Here is a 20,909-nt window from a genome sequence, read left to right as displayed (position 1 = left end):
AAGCTACTCTGCTTTCTTGGAACTGGCTTCTGCTCCTCCACATCCCATTAATCTTCCAGCCGCGGCCTCCCATAAAGCAGTCCTTCACACCCCCCTGACAGTTGTAGCTAAGCACAGTGTGACCGGCCGTCTCCTGTGGAAAGTTCAATTTCCACTAGAGAGCAGCAAGGCACCAGCTATCTACAAGTTCAAAAGAGAATTCAGCTCAGGGAAAAAAAAAAGAGAAAGAAAAAAAATTAGAATTTTTTTTTAAATGGAAATTACAATTTCTTTTGTGGAGAAGAATTATGTCTTGGGTTCTTTACAGTAGTTCGTAAACATATTCTTCCAACTGAAAAAAACTTTTATTTATGATCAGGTATTAACAGAAAGACTTTTCCTCATAGCTTCCTCTTCAGTCTTCTCTGCATTTTTAATCATTTCCACTGCATTTCTCACATATGCAGAGGAGAAGAAAACCTAGTATTTTAGCACTGGGATGGTGTGGGAGTAGAATGGAACTCAGGAAATAAAGTCTTAGGAGAAAAGCCACCTGGACATCTAGTTGCTACAAGTTGGCTTTACACCTACTCAGTATAGTAAAACATAATTTTGAAATAGGAGTTTCAAGAGCTATCTTATGCCATTCCTCCCTAAGCTTTGAGGATAAAACATAAGGCTAAACAGAAGCAAGTAGGTACTCCAGCATACAAAGATCAACACAAAGACCTTGTGGCTCTCTGATAGATTTCCACTCTGAGATAGTGTCAGTGTCATTTGTAAAGCTGAAAAGGATTACAGGTGGAAGGCATTAGGGATATGGTAACTGTCAGAAAACAATAGTCAGGACCTTGACACAAAATTGAACACATCAGGTTTTTGCATCCAAGTTCTCGCATGCCTTTTTTATTCCCTCTACTGCTACCAAACCACTATTGCTTAAATGGCCACAGATTTCAAATCTAACAAGGGTCAAGGGAACTTTTTGACCTAAGCTGTGAAAACTATGCTTACATCCCAACTAAGCTGTGTTTGAAGCCAAATTTAATACACTCATGTTGTTCCTTTGACAAGTGGGGTCCCTGCTCCCAGGAAGCTCAGGAGCAGCATTAAAATATCCTCAGCTGATGTCAGAACAGACGTCAATTTGACCAAAGGTACAGCTCAGTGATATGGTTCAGGTGACGAAACAAGCTTGCTTTGGCTGAAAGGGTCTCCTCCATCTCTTCCCTGCCAGCCTTTAGATCCACACCCCCTCCCCATTTCATCTTTGATATGCATCAGATCCGTAAGGTTTGAGGGACATCAAACGGCACAAGGGAGGGAGCCAGACGAGGCAGCTGAGAGGCAGGGAGAAGGGAACGTGGAAGATGACTCCCAGCTATTTCTCCCCACCACAGCCCTTACGTTGGCTCCTCTGCCTTGTCTAGCTGTACCATGGGATTCCTTTGGCAGCTAATATAGCTAGTAAACAGCAACTCAATTAGTAAATAGTAAGTCCCAGGTAAAGTGATTTTCTGACAGAGACTGCTCAGACTATTTGGGAGAAGAACTTACGTTTTCCGGGTTTAGCTGGGATTCGGATCACAGTGGGTTTCCGGGGTAAAGCTGGTTGAGCTGTCTGTTCCTTTGCAGGTTCACTTTTGGTGAGGAACTGAAAAGGATCTAAAAGGAAAAAAAAAAACAACCCAACATATTTACTATTTATTTGTTGAACAGATATCTCACTGGGTATTGCTTTCATTATTATGGACATTTATATTTCAGACCCAAGAAAGTCATTTTAAAAAGTATCTATAAATCAGGCTGATGCAAATAGCGCACTCAGCTCTTTGCAAATAACATGTCTTTTCTGTACATCTGCATTCATAGTTGACTGAACATAAACATGCTCCAGATGCCTCCTAGGATTATATAAGCCACTGAACAAGAGGAACTGCATTGCTTGGTAATAGGGACCTGAAATCAGGATGGCTTTAGGGAAACGTTTTCAAAGCAGTTGGCCTAATATGCAGATCAAGGACTGGGAGTCATGCCTGTGCTCTGCCCCTGCCTCTATCGCTCATTCCTGTACAAGCCTGCCCAACCCTTCCATCGGTAGGGCACAGCAATGTTTTCTATGCTTCATAAACTTCAGCACTGGTCTCTTATTAATAGGCACGGGAACATATGTGCATGTAGAAGGCAGCTGTAAAAATACTGGCACATAAATAAAATCTAAATCAATGGGTTCTTTCTCAAGTACACCTTCATGTCAAAGAGCAATACTTCATTTATACCTCTTCTCTGTCATTAACAACTGCTACCTTTTCCTCTGACATTACCAAGAACTGCAGTAAAAGGGCAACGCTTAACAGTATCGTAAATGTGTAAAGTAGAAACAGGAGAAGCACTCTGGACAATAAATTCTCCATGACACATATTCATAGCCCCAACAACCGAGTTTGATCTCCTCTGGCAGCCTTTTTAGATGTGTAGCTCAATGAGATGTTATTTATGGCGTGTCAGAGTCTTAAAGAGGAAGTATGCTAGGCATCTCTTTAAATTCTTCAGGACTTTTTATAAAAACATACCCTTTCCCAAAACTACCACCACACTTTCTGACAAAGTTGGAAGCCCTGTATATGACAAAATTTTATCTTCAATGCTTATTAGAAAAAATTTAAAAATTTACACAAGATGAAGCCATGATTTCTTACAGATAAGTTTGGATAGTATAACACAATGCAGTTCATCAAGACACTAGAAATCTGTGTCTGGGAATATACATAAGATTTAAGAAAATCCAGAAATACAGTATTTATTTATGAACAACCGTATTAAAAAACTTTTAGCTTTTTAAATTACAAGTCTTGATCATTTTAGAGAGAGGGGAAGAAGACCAAGTACATCAAGCTCTGGTTTTGGGGTTTTTTTTAACCAAAAATAGGCTCAAAGTAATTTCAGAGAGAGAAAACGCTGTGTAATATCGCGGTGCTGAACTACAGTGTCATGGACTGCCCTCCTGCAGGCACAAGACTTGGTGGGCACAGCTCCCCCAGCCCCTGCCACTCCTCTTTGCCGGGCGCTTTTGGCTGCAGCCGAGCCCCCTCTTCCCAAGCCCCCAGCTCCCACTGCCAGGGCACAGGTGTAGGAACAGCCGAGATGGCACATCACAGGGATGCTTGGATGTCCACCTCCCACTAGCTCCTTGCTCGAGGTTCTCCTCGTAGTTGTACCCGTCACGTACAGGTGTGCCATGGGGGTTTGTGCCATGGTCTCTCTCAAAGTCAAGACATCTCCCTGCCTACAGGCTCCCCAGAAATCTGCCTGGGTACCTTCATATCACATTTTAATCATGACTCAAAGCACATCCATTCCTTCTGTCAGGCTGCTTGTACAACAGCTTTGAGTGTCCACTTCAGCTAAGAAAGGATCATGACAGGTCAACGCAGCAGGACCTCGACGCAGCAGGACCGCAGCGAACAGGCCAGCACCAGAGCACCTCTCAAGGTAAGGTGCTGCTGAGGTTAAGGAAGATCTGCATGAACAATGAGGAAACAATTTTTCAAAGCCTCCATCTTATAAAAATAGAGACATGATGAGACCAAGTGGAAATGCTCTAAACACCAAAAATAATCACAAATCTGTATTCTTGTGAATATATGGGAGATTTAAAATTGTACAAAATTACTTTTTGTCAGCTGTTGATCACTGCTATGTGTAGGAATGGTTTGCTCGATCATTCGATGGTTGGCAGAGGTCTCTACATCAATAAATCTGAGAATTAACTTTTAAGTCTGAGAAAAGGCATTTCTAAGGCTGAGAAAACCATTCAATGAACCTTAGTTTTCCACTCATTATCTTATGTTCAATTATACTGCTGTCACCTTATAATTAGTTTAAAACTCATTACCTTGTTTGTGTTATTCCATTCCCCAGTGCTGGTTTTCCAGCAGAAATTGGCTGAGTAAATGACTGTGCTGCTTTGTGCAATGGGACTGACAGCATATCAAATTTTTATGTTGTTTAACAACAATTGGGCATCATTTGAGCATAATTCAAGGAGGTGTGAAAACAGAATTGTTAATATACTCATTTAAAGCTTCTCAGCTCAAGGAAATTAATCTGCAAGGTATTTTTCATCACACATATCAACAGACTCCTATCAATTTTTTTTTTATTAAACTTTTACAATGATGCTTAAAGCCTGTGTCTTCCTCAGTCTCACTTTTCTACAGCTTCTGTTTCAAAGGTTTATGTGATAACATATATTACTGTGCTTATTCGCAGCAAAGACAAATGAAAGCTGAGTATTCAAATATACCATATGTCATATCTTTCTTTTACCACTTTAGGAGAGACAGCTTTTTTTCCCCCTACTCTCATTGACCATCCTTATTTAAAATAAAAAATTAGGAGGTTACAGAACAAACACTAGGTTTTGCCCATGTAAGTAGGACAGATAGATATCTTCCTGAAATATTTATTGGTAGCCTTTAAGTAGGTGGTAGTAAGAGCCTAGCCATCAGTACGACAAAAGTGCACGAAGTCAAAGAACTATGTACCCTTTGACATTCTCTGGAAAGTATAGGGGAAAAATTGCTGAGAGCTGCAATAGAAGATCCAACCTAAACGTATGTGTTGGAAATGCAAGATGTCCTTAACTGAGCAATGAAATATCTCATCCACAGTGTTAGAAAGTTGGAGAGCAGATTAAAAAAAATCTGCTACTAGAACAGCAAAAATTCTTGGGCTATTGTAACACTGAATGGTAATACAAGCATTTATGGGGTGGAAAACTACAGTGCTACATTGTACACAGAGACAGAAAGAAATGGACCTCTTCTGAGCTTTCAGCAGGTCTCTCTCCAGCTGTGGGAATGCCCACACTTACTACCCGTGTGTATCTAAAAGCACAACCGTTTAGTTCATTGCTAGCTTGTCCATACTACTAAAGGTGATAGTAATTACACTGCCCTTGGCGCAAAAGGTCTGCTTATACCAGCACGAGCTAGTATGTGAGAGTTTGGAGGCTATTCCTACATCATTAACCTATTTTGCTAGTTGAAGTAAGACTAGGATAGTTCAGATCGCAAGGGCCTTCAGAAGGTCTCTAATCCAACCTCCTGCCCAGAACAGGTCAGCCTTGAGGTCGTGTTGTTAGGAACTGGTTGCATAACCTGGTCTAACTTCAAAAATTGGATGCCAGAGGGTATTCGGACATACAGCAGGTGACAAAAAAAACAACCCCCCAAATGACCCTGGAAATTAAGAAACAGAGCCTTGTCCATTCTTGCCAGGTGAATGAATCGTTGTTCACCGGCAAGAGATTCAAGTGCCCCAAAACAGGCAAGCTGGAAATCTCCAAAGCAGAGGACTGGTGATGGAAAGCAGTAGGGCATACAAAATCTTTTTAATGAAAATGTGAAGGACAAGGGAATTCATAATGTTGTTTAAAATACCTATCTACCTTCTTGCAAGAATCTCACATGCTTTCAGCAAAGGAAAAAAAATAGGTTTATTTATAAACATTTCTTTTAAATAAGCATTTTGTTGTCCTTTGACAATCTTTCTGATTAGAGGATATCTGCACTTTAAGTGTTACTGTAAAATAAACAGATTTAATCATCAGAGAAGACAGTTATTATTAAGAACATTATTACTTGTGTTACCACTTAGCAGCATCTATAGAAATGCAACTCAAAAGCAAATTCATTTGCATTTGACAACCTAAAGGGCTCCTCATCTATTACGTAGCTATGATTTAAAAACCTTATTTGTTTCCTGAAACTCAGTATAAGGCCCTCTCCTGCGGTAACAGTGGAGTCGCTTCCAATCTTCAGGTAAATCTCTTTTTGTCAGGGGTTTAAGCCAAACAGCAGATTAAAATGGATGAAATAGCTCACTCTTTTCTGGAGATTATACTTTTGGCAGTAAGTAAAAAAGGAGACAGGTAACTTTAAAATAACCACAACAAGAGTCATTGGAAGAAGCACAGCAGAACCCTAAGAAAAGCTGCATCATTTTGAAGATACATCTGGACTAATCTACTGGTTAGAAATATTTCATTTTTTTTCTTTTCCTTCCTGAGGAAGCAATTAAAAACAAGCAGCTGGGCAATATCCCCGCAGCAGACAAATTTGGAGTTAACTCAAGCAGCAGTTTTTCTGAATTGACTACAATGTCATACAAATTCCACCATTCACGCCACAAGAAGGAACAATACATATAAATGGATAGCAGCACTGGTTTGGTTGGGATTTTTCTCACCATACAGGCAGAAATGAATTTTTATACTGCAGTGAAGTAGTTAGATAGATAGATAGATAAAACAATTAAGAAATGCAGTAGCCGTATTGCTGTTCGAATTGAAATACAGCAATATGATGAAGATATCAAGAGAGCGAGCTCTGTCCTGCTGGTAAGGTAAGGCGCTCTCTGAATTACTTTTCAAAGCATTTGGTTTAAATTGAGTTCTGGTATATCAGGCATAGAGAAATCAGTGAATTATATTGTGGAGAGAGAGAGAGAGATGAATAAATCTCCACACGCGAAAAGAAGTGAAAATATTCTAGCAAGGTCACCTCCAGGTTTCAGTTTAAATGTGTGCTTTAGATGCACTGTTATGTTAGTTTCTTTGTCCAAAACATACATTCTCAGAACATTTAGCAAGCAGGCACACTACACACTTTTAACATAACAACTAACACAAGTTATGGGTAAAATCATGGATCTTCTGAAGCCATGGAATTTAAACTCGGTTCAACTTGCACTAGGATTTCATTTCCAGGCCTTTGTAAAAATGCATTAGTGAGAAGAGAGCCCACCTGACAGATCATCGAAACTTTTAACCTTCAGGAACTGCACAAATCCCTGTTATCAGCTATAAGAGAAATGTAAAAATACCCTAGATGATCCAAAATACCACAACTGTCATCAAAGCATTAGCATCTCAAGATTTAGAGTCCCAAACAGATGCCTTCACATTCTAATTACTCCTCCTTGAGCAGGAGTAATTTCATTGGGATACAAATGGCTTTGAACATTATCTCCAGCCTTTGAGTCCAAAATTATGGCACTTAAAACTGGCATCAATTTTGGCTGCTGATGAAAGGAGCAGTTCCACAGATTTGTCATTCCGGACTTCTCCTTCCTGACACTTCCCTTGGGTCAGCATCAGAGACACAACTTGGATGCAAGGTTCTGCCACAGTTCAGCTTTGAATCTCCGAGCTGTTGAGCTCCAAAGTGCCCACAGGCTTCAATTGGCAGAGCGGATGCTGAAAGCTTTGAAAGGGATCTCGGTACTCAGAGTCTCTGTTTGCACCAGAACGGTTCCCCCTCTCTGTATGGGTCGGCCAAAGATAAAATCATTAATGTTTGCATAAGGGCACGCTCACTCTACTAACAGCTGTGCTGTCGCAGATGCTGTCAAACACCAGTGAAACCCATGGGATTGCCTGAGTTAACTTGAAAGAAAATCATCCAGCTAGCTTTGGTAGTTAAACTACCAGTTAAACACTGTCAGTTAAACTGGTGAAACTATGAACTGGTTTGTTGCCAACACTGTTGATCTTAGCACATAAATAATATTCAAATACCTTTCACTACTGTGGAGATGGTAGACTTCTGTTAGAGGAAGCTGATGTCTTATGTCAGACAACTAAATTGCTGCGGAGACTCAGAATTTGTTTTGCCTGCATCATCTTTTCATTCATGCGCTCACTTCAACTTCTGCGCCCTCCCCATCACCAACTGAACCCTTCACCTTCTTACTTTCGCATGAGGTGTTAGCAGCAGCAGTGATCGATCCGTCCAGTTCTATTTACATTAGTCTAAGTACCAGGTGCATTTGTGCTCTGTCAGAAAAAATACTAACTTTTGTGAATGCTGTAATCTGTGATGTAACACTGCTCTTTGACAAACAAGCTGTTGGTGCTCAGTTTCAAACATCACTACATATAAGCCTTTCCTAGGGTTGCCATAACAACAAGCAGAGCACTGTCATTTTGCTAACTAATGACAATGACAAATATCTAAGAAATGCAAAGGTCTGGGGAACTGGGAGCAAGATTAGAGCTTCTCCTCCTGCCTTTACCAAACATTTTACTGTGGATTCATCTTGCAAATCCTAAGCTGTTCCTATGGGAACATGAGAAATAGCTAGTGTTAGAGCTCTGTGTTGCCTCATTTTTCAGAAAGCCAGTGTTCTTCTTGTGGATGCTTTGTCAAGACATAACATGGCATTAGTAATCAAGAGCACAGGATCTGATCTTGAACTCACAAATGCCTGCAAAAATCTGGAATGAATCCTAATTTTACAGTGTAATAAAGTGATAATGCTGTCAGACCTTTTTCTCTTTAGTAGGTAAGAAGGGGTTGCAGCAAAGGTGCTGTTTTATTGAATGAATAAAATCATGGACAAGTGACTCAAGAAGCCAGGAAACTATTATCTGAATAATTCTTCTGTTAACCATGAGAATGGAAAGTATTTTCTTCTTAATTAAATCAAGAATAACACCTAGGAACACCAACCAGAAAGATGAAGACTGACATTCTTACCACTTCGTCATGAAAGCTGTTTTTCAGGTGATTTTCACTTGGGATCACTCAACCTCTAATTTACCAGAAGAATTAATGTTATTTAATTTTTCCAGGCTGGGGGAAAGGCAGTCCTTCAGCGTACATAGCCAAAATATCATTTTCCTTTTTATGTACTTTCAAAATTTAAGTATTCTCTTTTCTTGCCTATTACTTAGAACAGTTACATTTTCCCTCTGTTTGTTGCATCTATTAATCAAAATAAAATGACCGAAACTAGAAGTTTTACCCTAAACGCATGGAAGACAAGAGTCATCCCGTTCTTCTAACTTTCTTCTAAAACCATCACATGCGCAGTGGCTGTTCCACAACTCCAGTTTCCAGACACAACGACAATGACTCTGCTCCCAGCTAGACCCTGTCAGTCATACACTTCCTTGATACGAAACGCCTCTCCAGTCACCCCATACTCCTACCTCCTTCCAGGCTCGGTACAGCTTCTGCAGTCTTCTTGGGATCTGTCAGTCCAAGAAAAAGTGGACTTGTATCCATATGGAGCTAATCACCTCTCCTGGAAGATTTTCTGTTGCCTTATTTCACTGCTTTCATAAGCTCCCCTGAGATCTTTATGTCTGTACATACCGATCTAAATAGTTTAGGGCTTCAAGGGACTTTCTACATTGGCGTGGGGTTTTTATGCCAATACAGAGGAGAAACAATAACAAATTGGAACTTCATCTAACGATATAATCCACAAACTGTGAAGAAACCACATTTGTTATCAATCATTAATAACGATTTACTGTGACAACTACACAGTATCCACGCTTCTCTTTTCCGAAAGCTGAGATGTTTAATGATAAACGAGGTTAAAACAAAAAAAGATGAAAAATCATAGTTAGTCCCTTAAACAATCATTTTGCATGACACACCATCTACTTTAAAGCAGAACTCTCCCTGGATTGCAATGGGGCTGGTAAGCTAAATCAGGACACACTTGAATATTAAGAGGGAAAAATTTATTGCCATAAAATTTAATGACAGCCCAACACCCACCTGCATCTTAAAACTACCTAAAACAGCATTAAAAAATCAACCCCAAGAGCTTAATGGAATCAAACAAGGTTTATGAAAGGGATGTAGTTGTAGTAATTGATCTGTCCATATGAATGAATTATTTTCACTTATTAGAAAAAGTTGTATAACAAGCATATAGTTGCATGACAATACAAGATACAAAGATAGGAAAGAGAAAATAAGTAGGCACTGGTGAGAAGGACAGAGAATCCCAGTACGTTTGATCACAAGTTTCTCTAAATGAACAAACACTGCTGCTTCTCTAGAGGATTAGATGAACAGGTTTCCACTACAGAACTTCAGGCACTCGAATAAATTAGTCAGATTAGATGGCGAGAGATAAGATGTCCCAAGTTCCCCCGAGAGAATTGTGATACGTTCTGGAGGTGACATCTAGTGTACAACATCAAGTCTTTTATCACTATTTTAGTAACCACGTAATAAATCCAGCAGGCAAGTTCTGAGATTTATATAGCTTTGAAACCTCCCGAGTCTCAAAATCCAAGTAATTTCATAGGGATCTTGACATAATAGAAAACCAAGAATTTCATGTACACACACAGCCCCATCAAGACAGGCAGACGTAACTCACACAGGATCATACACCTGCAAAGAGTAACCACAGTGACAGTTTAAAAAAAATTCCTTCTTACCTGCTGCTGCTTCAGAACTGACGCTATCTTTAACTACACATGCTGGACTTAGGGGCAAAACGTCATCATCAAAACTGATCAGATCTCCTTCCACATCTAGTTTATTTTGCAAAGCAGATGCTGAGGAGGTGGGTGCAGGTGACAATTCCCCCAGAGACTTGAAAACTTTTTCTTGGGCAGACACGGAAGCCCGTGGGGGAGCAGCAATCGGTTTGAGTGATGCCAAAGAAAGGGCAGGATTTTCTGTGGAACGTGACTTTTTAGGAACAAGAGGCCTTGGAGCAGGAACAGGAAATTTCTTTTGTCCATCGCTGTTCTCTGCAACTGATCCACTCTTTGTATCAAGAAAATCACTACTGCTACTTTTAACAAGGCCAGGTTTTGGCTTCTTTGGCAGTTCAGGTTTGGTTACAACAGTGCTCCCAACTACTTCAGGTTGAGGCTGCAATTCCTTGCAAGGCGTTGATTTGCTTTCTGTCCATGCATCCCAGTCTCCTGAAATTCTGCTTACCCCTGGCTTTGGAGCAACTACTGGCTTCTTTGCAGTAACAGGTCTTGGGGTGAATGAACGAGGAGCAATTTCTGGCTTTTTTGATAATCCTGAGGTATCATTAGTTCCTTGGGATTCAAAAACTTTGATCCTTGAAACAATACTATTTTGGCTCTTTTCTGTACTCATGCTGTCCATCGCCAAGGGATTGTCTAGTAAGCTATCATCTAAGAGAGGTGACTGCTGAATTGGAGGTTGCTGCCTTTTTGTGGTAGACTGGTTCACTTCTTCTCCATTGTCTATCTTACTTTCAGTATTTTTGACCACCGGTCTGAGATTGCTTCTTGATCTTGGCTTTGGCACAGGACATATCACAGCATTGGGATTTTCTTGGCACCTCTGACCTTCAGAAATTTCAAAGACTATTAAGGGATTCTCATTTTCTGAAGGAGATCTATTCAGGAGAGATGCAGAAGGCCTAGGAGGTTTAGGAGGACTCTGCCCTGCTAACAGAAAAGGTTTCAGTTATCCATTCCAGAATACTTTGTTATTTTTTGTCAGCCATCAGGATGCTAAACATGATGGTTTTCATTCAGAACTTACTGCTGCTTCTGAAACTGCAGTTCTCTTTTTAGAAAGATGAATGAAAAAAATACACGACCTCTAGGAAGAAGCTGAAGATTGCTGAAATGCATGGCATCTACATGTTGGGAGTTCAAAACCACTTGTTAGCTTGCAGCATGAGAGGCGTGCAAGCAACATCTAGACCAAAGAATAGCACAGTAACTTTCTCAGCTTGGTTTGCACACTTTTCAGTTTTCATGTGTAACACTGCTGCTGTTCTGATTGGACATCAGAGCTGCTCTGGCCCCAAAGCAATTGCCATTATGGTTGAATCAAGTGACACTTTCAAGATTTAATTATAGTCTGACTATGAATGCAATGGTAGTTCTTCAGAAGAGAGGATTTTTACAGAAATTTACAGCAGTAATCATTCACAGAAATTTAATTGTTATTCATATTAAATGCTGCACAGACCAGCAATAAAGAACATCTTCAGGAGACAGAGTAAGGTTTTCATCAATGAGAAATCTGAAACAGCCTCACCTGGATAGCCTGCAGATCCCCAGTGTGTAGGCACACTAGTTTTTACATTACTTCCTGGCAAATGGCTGATTAGTTCCTCTGGAAAGTCAGTTTGTGTTGCAGAAGTAGTGGTATGTCTAAGAGCAGCAGCATTATTGTTATTTGTTGTGTTGACTTGCACTTGATTGATTTCTTTTATCACCTGCTCATACGATGGTGGAAGCTACAAAACAGAGCGATAAATATTAATGTACATCCAGATGCGATCCTTTAAAAAACAAAAAGAAGCATATAAATTTTAAAATACCAAATTAACATATGCAGAGGAAAAGAACACTGTCATAGTCTTTTATTCAACGTCATGAAAGTCTAAGCAAGCAAAAACTCTGTTCCTCTCTAACTTAATGTGCTTTTTACCTTTGTAAATCAAACACACCTCATGTAGATTCATGCTCACCTCAGCTGGAATACGCTCATTTCTCCTCCACTGAGCATGAGATGAAGCAGAAGGGAATCCTAATCCCTGAGGAGTGACAGGGCTTGCACCTGGAAACCAGGACGATGGCCGGATTTTTTTTTAGCAACTATTGTAATTTCAGGACGCCTAGAAACGAACACAAAGGGGAATAATTACCGCAAACTTTTTAAAATAGTTCTTTTAAGTATAAAAGGCCAAGGTTTTCTCGGCATGGGAAATTAAAACAGCTCAAGTCTTTTTGATTTAACCAAAGATGTTTTTCCATGATTTCAAAGTAACTTACCTGACCTTTCTAACAAGCACTTAGGCTTCCATTCAAAGCACCTAATTAAATGCCTAAGCCAAAAAGTAGGTTTATTGGCTTCAGTGAAATAATTTACATGCTTAAAGTACTTAAAGACAACTGTAACTCAATTAGATGGAAGAAGTCTTAGTCTTTATGGGATAATGAGAACTAATCATGTGTTTGCCCTCAGCCTGCTACAATATGAAAACAGTAGGACAGTTTGAAACTGCTTCTGGCTGGCTACCTAAAAGCTTGTCTGTCCTCGGAGCTCAAGGGAAGCCTCCCGCTGTGCTAAAGTGGGGCAGAGCAAGCCTCAGGAGGCCTTTGGAATGGGGCCGATTTGCTTACGGCATCTAGTACAACAGGGACAGCCGTGACAGAGTTAAGGACCCGTAGGTACGACCCCTGCTTTGTCACTGGAACAACTGCTTTACAGCATAAGCTGCAGCGATGGCCCACCTTCCCAGACCATGGCCCCCAGAGTACCACTGACAACCTAGAGTCCCACACAAAATACGTTTTGAGAAAGGAGTTTTGTGAGTAGATGAAGCAGCCGCTACAGAAGCCTTTGTCTGCTGACAGAAAAAACCTGCAGACATGTAACTTCTAAAGCTATTGTAAAAAGAATTAAAAACAGAGGGCTACAGTTCCTTCACACCTGAAATAATGGCAGATTCGGTTCACCAGCTATCCAGGTTGGTGACCTCCTTTCTCAAAACCCTTTGAGAAACTAGAAGGAGCCCTGAAAGTGTGCTTATTTTCATTGTGAAGTCATCCTGTAAATGTCAGGAAAGCAAAACAGTTCTGTAGAGGTTTGATGGTTGGTTGGGTCCTTTTTTTTTGAGGACACATACAAAAGTTAATGAGAAAACTCCTCAAACTCTTAACCTACCCTGTGCTTAAGAGTCACAGTATTTTTATTTTATTCCAAGTCTAATTTATTTTTAAACCCACTAAGGATAGAGAGAAGGAAAAAAAATAAACTAGAGGAGAAAGCCATAAAAAGTAATACTGTGACACAATCTAACAAGTTGTACAGTAACACCTAGTTGTGATATAAATAACATCATCATACCTTCTATCCCTCTGCTGATCGCTATGGCTAGAAGTCCGAGAAGCTATTTAAAGAAAAGAAAAAAGTTTTGAAGAGGTTAAAACATACTGTCACAGCAATAAGATGAGGATAATAGCAGAGCCCTTACCAATCCACCATCAATGAAATGGAGAACATATAGCATCTGATCATAAATTCTAGATTTTAAGAGTGGCCAAGTGTAAAAAAATAAACTATTTGTAGTAAATATGAGAAACTTTTAAAAGGTTTAGGATGCAGTTTCGTAGTCAGTTTAAGTCACTCTATGTCCAAGTTACCACCAAGAGAGATGGTCCTGTCCCCTTTCTTCTTCCTCCTTGCCACACGTTCCTGCATTTTGCATTGTGGTGACCCTGAAGTTGAAATTTCTTTTTCTTTTTCTTTAGTTAAAACAATCCATGAATAAAACAAAAAGAAGCGTTAAACACGTCTGGCTTTGCTTTTGATGGCTCATTTCTGAGATGTTTTCTTTAATCTTTTTTTAATGTCTCTTTTTGTTTGTTTTAGAGAAGGGAAAAGTACTAAGGCACAAAATCTAGGAAGCTATTTCACCCTCCTTTATGCAGAAAGAAAAAATTAAATGTTCCCAGCTAGAAATTTCCTAAAGTTTAATAGCCTGTGGATTAAAAGTCAGCAACATTTCTTTTTTTTTTTTCCAAACCATCTGTTTAAAGTTACATAAAATACGTGAATCCCGACCTCTCCATTTTTCTATTTTTGCCATATTTATACTCAAATAATTTTTTCAACGGCCACATTACATTTTCATTTTGATTTCTTTAGAGAGAAAAGGAAATTATCCAAGGGACAAATTCTTGCATAGCAAGTGCAATTTAGGAAGTGGCAGAGTCTCATTGTGCAAAAGCTGACAATTACGCTGTTCCTGTGCCATCACAGAATCATTAGCTGAAATCAGCAAAGCATACTTGATTCAAGAGTTGCATAGTGTCGTGTCAGACATACCTCTTCCACAGGGCATTTTTGATGTGCACTATTCATGAGTGCTAGAGGAAAAAAAGAAGGGGTTACAGAAGAGGAAGAGGAGGTGAAGGAGAACAAACCAAGGCTTCACAGTGCCAGAAACCACGGTCAAATGGGTTAGTGACGCAAGGCTAGCGCATGTGCCCGTGTTGTAAGAGGACAACTCTAATGTCTACTCACAAGATAGTGTCTTAAAAAACTAAAATAAAAGCAGATTTTATTTCTAGCCTCATGCTGATTTTAACTGGCTGTTTAGAAGTTTCCCTTGCAACAAATTAACCATGAAGAACATAACTGAATATGGAAATGTCCACTATATGGCTCAACAAAAAGCCACTCTAGGAATGAGGAGAGGGAAGTCAAATCTCTTGGAAGGCTTTATTTAGTTTAAAATCATGGTTTATTTGGGTCTGTGCTTTTTCCCTTCCAAAAAGAATGGGTTACACTGAGGAGCTGATACGGATGCAAAGAAGGTGGGATCCCACAATTTATACTCCCACCTACCAAAGAGATACGGGCAGGCAGGTTGATCCCAGTAAGAAGCACACCTCAAAGTTTCAGGCATTATTGCACATCTCCTAAACCAGTTCTGTAAAAATTGTTTGGCTAAAATAAGTAAATAAAAATCCCCTACATCTCACCTTCATCTTCTTCTTCAGAGATCTTAATACAGCTTTGATATAATATATACATTAAAGAAAAAAAAAAATATCAAACTGACCCAAACCAACCAATTCCAAGATTACTTTTGCAAAGACGATGAAAGAAAGTGTTCATTTGGTAAGTGTATAACTGCCTGGAGTATAGCCAAATTACAATGATAAGGGCATTAGAAATAAAAGCTGATTAATTAAGGGATGTAAAACTGAATTTATAAACCTGTCCAACTCTTTCATTCTTTCTTCATAAATTCTACCTGCTGTTTTTTCTTGTGAGACACTAAATGTACTTCTATTTGTTAAAGTCATTAAAACAAATAATAAAAACCTAAAAAAAGTCTGAAAGATCTTTTTCCTTTCTTAACATAGGCAAAACAACTCCAATGAGGCATCTACGTAATCCATTAAACTCCAAATTTCAGGTAAACAAGTAAACTCACTTGAAAACAACACATTTAAAATATTTATATAAAAATAACTTTACTAGTAGATACAAATACGTCTCTTCAAAAGGGTTAATATCCAAGCCACCACAGATGTTTTCAGAATGTGCCCATTCTGTTTGAAAAAAATAAAAAATCTCCCAGGTATTTATGGAATCAAACTACGTCCATGTCATAAAAATTTAACACAAACTTTTATTTTTTAAGGAGCTTGACAAAGTTCTTCCCTCCTTCCATCAACTGCTCCCCTCTTTTTGGTGTCATATTTTTGTTACAACCACACTTTAGAACATCTTTTGCTTTGGAAGCTCTTAAATCCACACTAGGAGCAGAGGTGAAAGCTACTGCATCTTCTGCTCTCGTGTGTTCCTTGGAGTTTCACAAATGCTCAGGAAAAGACAACATAAACTTTCTAAATAATCCTTGCCCCCAGACTTGCACAGCTTTTATTCCTTTACCATTTCAAAGAAATGAATTTAAATTAAAAAGTGTATGAGAGAAGACATGAATTTTTAAAATATAGCACACACACCTGATTTAAAAACGAAAGAAAAAAACCCGCAGCCATTTTTCTGGCCTTGTGGTCTTTTGATCCTGTAAGTCTATTCTTCATTCCCATTGTGGATTGCCTTGAAAAAGCATGCTATTAATTTTTCTCCCAGATTTCAAATTATGACAGCTTTAAGATTTAAAAAACCTTTCTTCCATCAGGGGAGTCAATGGAAATGTATTTCAGTGCGGTTTTACATACTGACAACTGAAGACAGTTGGCTCCTCAACTTCCACACTGAGAAATGCTCCAGGTAAGAATTGTTGACATTTCCAGAAGCATATGCTTAGTGATATTGAAGTAAAAGGTAAGCAGAGCAGTTAAGAAGGCGTGGGAGAGGAAAAACTCAGTGCATAAAATCCACACTTTTTCATCTTATAACTTTATTGGTCTCAGGGGAAAGAAAAAAACGTCAGATCAATTCCTTACATTGTCACTATTCATTTCTGTTAGTGTCAATGAGGCATCTAAATGTGTTTCACCTAGTACAGTAGAATTTAAGCAAGTAAAGGATTAATGGTAATACTGTAAACAGAGGACAGATCAGTGACTTAGAGATTCATTTTTTGTACATATTTCTTACAAGCATGATTTAGTGGGCTTTATCCAATTATTTTCGAATGTGCAGTGGTAAAGGGTATTCAGTTTGCGCTATTACTTATGTTTCGATTGTTTTTCCTCTACTGTTTCTTCTCTGGGTCCTACCTTTCAAATGCACTTGGTATGCCAATTGTATTTTAAACACATACAGATTACGGCACAGGGGGCATTTTTAGCTATGAGATCAAGATGCATGTGTAAGTATAGTGACCATTATACCACAAACCCATAAATTGCAATGCCACAGGCAAGCTGGTGGCAACAGAAGTCTGACATGCGCTTTTGAGTCTTTGGAAGACAGCTAGGCTAGAATTTAGTCTTTCAGGCAATCTTTTAAGGCAATATAGAGGCAACTATGAAGTTCATTCAGGGATCTGCTCAGAGATACCATCCTGCTGTGAGCACCAAGCGCTTCCACAACAGAGACATTGCATAATTATATTCGTATCAGCAAATCTGTATGAAATACTAAACAGTTTTGTCATTGCAGAGTGTTTTAAAAGCAAGTTTCATTTTGCATTAAAGACTGGAACCATAGCCTCAAATAGCCCAAGACTTGTGGGAATCAAGCTCCAAATTTTTCTGACTATTTTTATCTGTTGTCCCCTCCAGCAGCTGTGAGTAAACACAATTCTGCCAATTAACTATTTCAGTTAAGTCATATTAACTATTATTAATAGGTTTTAAAGCAATAATACTACTTTCTACAGCAAGGACATGTGTTAATACTTAAAAACATAGCTTCTTTCAATGCTTTTCTAACACCAGGTTAGACATTTCTACCATCAGTCCTACGAAATATGTAGACTATTAGACTGAGAAGTTATTCTTCTCACTATATAGCTGACCAGGAATAAAGGTTATTCATGATGGTATCTCAAGGAGAGCCTCAAGAGTGGGCAAACACTCCGTCCCTTCCCTACCGAGTAATAGACCAGAAGAGCTGACAGAATAGTCCCATGCAAGAGGCGACGCTTGTGGTCTTTGCAGTACCAAAGGTGTTACATGGCTGCAGAGGCCCTTCTTCAGGGAACACTGAAAGAATCAGGTAATCCTCAAGCCAAAATCAGAAAAAAAAAAAGAGTCTGATTTCACCCAAGATGTGATTAGACTATTTCTGTAGAAGTGGAGGTTCAAACTAATTGGAAATTTTCATGCATCTCTGAAGTAACAGTTGAAGCTTTTTGTCCTGAACTATTTCTTGGCACAAGGGGGAAGTCTTGCTCCTTTTCTTCTAGTTCTGTTGCCAGGCTCCTCAGGGAAACGTTAGCTTGTCTGACACTAGAGCTAGACTGATTTAATGCCTGAATGTAGCTAAAAGAGATGGCAATGCCCAATTTGCCTTGCAAATACGGACTTTTGTCCCCTCTTGAACAAACATTAGCACCCCCATGACCTCACAGTAAGTGAGATCAGAGTGTCAAATAAAAAAATAAGCACTTTCTGTAGAGTTTTTGTCCATTTTCTCTCCCTGAACCTGCTCACCGTGGGCTCAGACAACCAGCAGCCCAGAGGAAGGATCATCCAGTCCAGGAACCAACAGCAGTCTTGATTTTCTGCCTCTTCTTCCTGGCTCCAGTTCTTCTTTGTGCAACTTCAGCGAGGGAATTGATCAAAAATAACCCAGGGGGTGATGGGGATTCCTCTTCCCAACCCCAGTGAGGTCAAATACTCTTTCCACAGCTGACCAAACTGCTGGGCACCATAGAGCTGGCATTGCTGCCGAATAAAATCTTCATAACTACACCCTTACAGCAAGCCTGTAGTTTCACTCAAATTTGACAATAATGATTTATGAAGGCACTTTACTCCTTCCTACACCTTTCCTTGGGCTGTATGTTCCTGCCTCTGCATCATTCCCTGCATTATGCCAGCCCAAATGTTTGTGCAGATGGGGAGAGAATGAGGTCATGGAACTGATCTGGTTGGGAAAAAGCAGGAGCCAAAAGAACCTAGGAAGCTCCCAAGCAAAACAAAACAAAAATTAAAAACAAACAAAACCCACAGCCAAAAATGGCTGCAAAACTGCCAAATGGGAACCCACAGCCTCAGAGTGCGTACAAGCTGTTACACATCCTTCGTTCAACCACAGAATGAGAATGGAACAAGTTTGCAGGTTCTTCCAACATTTTAGGGCAGCAGACTTAGTTCTGTAGCCCTGCTCCTTAATGCCACCCTACTGCGGAAGAGTGGAGAAGCTAGCGAAAACACCGCTCCCCTTTGCCTCACTACTGCAGCACTTGGCTTGCCTCTTTTTACTTTCTTTGGCATTCTTGTGCATGTTGCTGTGCTGGCGTCAATGGAAATAGTTTCACCAGTTTCAATGGGAGCTGAATTTAGTGGTATATCCTGGCTCAAGACCATCATTAAAAATCGAGGGGTAACTTTCGAAGAGTTGAGATTAAAAAATTACTCCCAAACATAGTTCATGTTCACATGCTTGCTTTCTTCAAGCACGTTGGGCTTACTTTTCTGAATTCTACTGAGTTGTCAAACAATTGAAGCAAAGTGACACCATCTTTCTAGTCAGAGTTGTTGTCAGGATGGCTGAAAGGAAAATAAACCCTCTTCCTCTTCGGCCACAAGACAGGGAGAGACTTACTGACAGAAAGTCATTGTCCACCAGTTGGGAAGTTGAAACCCTGTACCTACCTATCATGTTTCTCGAAAATTAGAGATAAACAGCCCACAGAAGGTGTAGTTAAGAAATAAAGAGAGATTTCTAATTCTGTTAGGGAAATAGACTTTTCTAGAGAATAACATTCTTTTTCCAGATTAATGGCAAGGGGTGTTAGGAATTATTCAGGGTCCATTTTTAATTTCTGTCCATCCACAGGTATGGTTACTGGGATACAAAGAACTATGGTTTCATATACGATGCCTTGATATGTGCATGGAGACTTTTTCCCTAGCTTATCATCTGAATAATTCACATGGTACTTATATTTCACCATAGTTATTTACATATTAATATTATTAAGTATAATGTTATAACATATGGGCAAGGGCTTGTTGACTAGATTTTTTTTTTTACTTGATTGTGCCTCAAAACAAAGTATCACTTGCTACTGTATTTTCAAAAACATAGATATCAAGTGCTCAATGAGCTTTTAGACTGTTTCTCAGTTAGACAAGCTATTAGGGCTTAGGCAGTCTGAATCAATTTCTGACTCCACCACAAAAGGCTCTCTGTGATCTGGTGCTTTCTGTTTTCCAGTTTCCTATCTATGGCAGCAACAGCAACAGCACTTTATCTGCATTTTAACTACAGCATCATGTAGACTTACTCTGAATAAAGCTTTCATGATCCCCTTTGACTACCTCCAACTAATGAGCTCCTGATTAATAGGTCCAGGAGAAACAAATCAGTAGTACATACACTAATTTATTTTTCCCCATAGCAGAATCCTGAGGGTTGTTTCATTAATATGAAATTGAAATCATGGCTAGAAAGGATATAAAAATGAAAAGTGGAAGGAAGAAACAGCATAAAATACTTTGGAAGATGGAGCTAAAGAAATTCTTTGCCTGGAAATATCATGAACAAGTTTTGAGGAGTTAAACAATGAAATCAGGGAAGAAGAATTTGGACATTGATTCAAGATTTATAAACAATTTTTTGTTTTCCAAAATGAGCCCAGTCCGTGAGTCTAATCCTGTCCCCAGTATAGTCAATGAGCAATTGCTGCAGATTTCTACTAAAATAGAACAATCTTCTGTTTTGTCAAGTGAACTAAAAATTGGACATGTAACCCAAGTTCTTCAGAGATGGATCACATCTGTGCACTAATGCATTAGTGCATAAATAAGAAAATGTTAGTAACTGGCAAGAAGGAACAGCCTGTCAGCAAAGCAAAAACATGGTCTAATGCGAAGCAAAAAAGAAAAAGAGCGAGAAAGAAATTACAGCCCCCCAAAAGCCTGCTAGCTACTTTGTTTTCACACATAATCAGTGACTAAAACCAAAGATACATAGCAATCTGACAATATTACGGTTCTCAAAAAACAGGAA

General features: G+C 39.3%; 1 protein-coding gene across 1 annotated transcript in view; it reads right to left on the bottom strand.

Moving 5' to 3' along the window:
• The window catches only part of LOC104160388 (SH3 domain-containing protein 19-like), a gene marked incomplete at its 3' end in the record, with an annotated part of 20,490 nt that extends 9,571 nt beyond the window's left edge, over positions 1-10,919 (bottom strand). Inside the window, 2 exon segments of the mRNA XM_009698499.1 lie at positions 1,537-1,644; positions 10,232-10,919. Coding sequence (XP_009696801.1) covers positions 1,537-1,644; positions 10,232-10,919 — 796 coding nt within the window.
• Between the last annotated feature and the right edge of the window lie 9,990 nt (positions 10,920-20,909).

This window comes from Cariama cristata, unplaced genomic scaffold (genome assembly GCF_000690535.1).
Source record: "Cariama cristata isolate BGI_N322 unplaced genomic scaffold, ASM69053v1 scaffold2324, whole genome shotgun sequence".
NCBI classification, from domain to species: Eukaryota; Metazoa; Chordata; class Aves; order Cariamiformes; family Cariamidae; genus Cariama; species Cariama cristata.
This window is presented reverse-complemented; position numbering and strand designations above follow the sequence as displayed.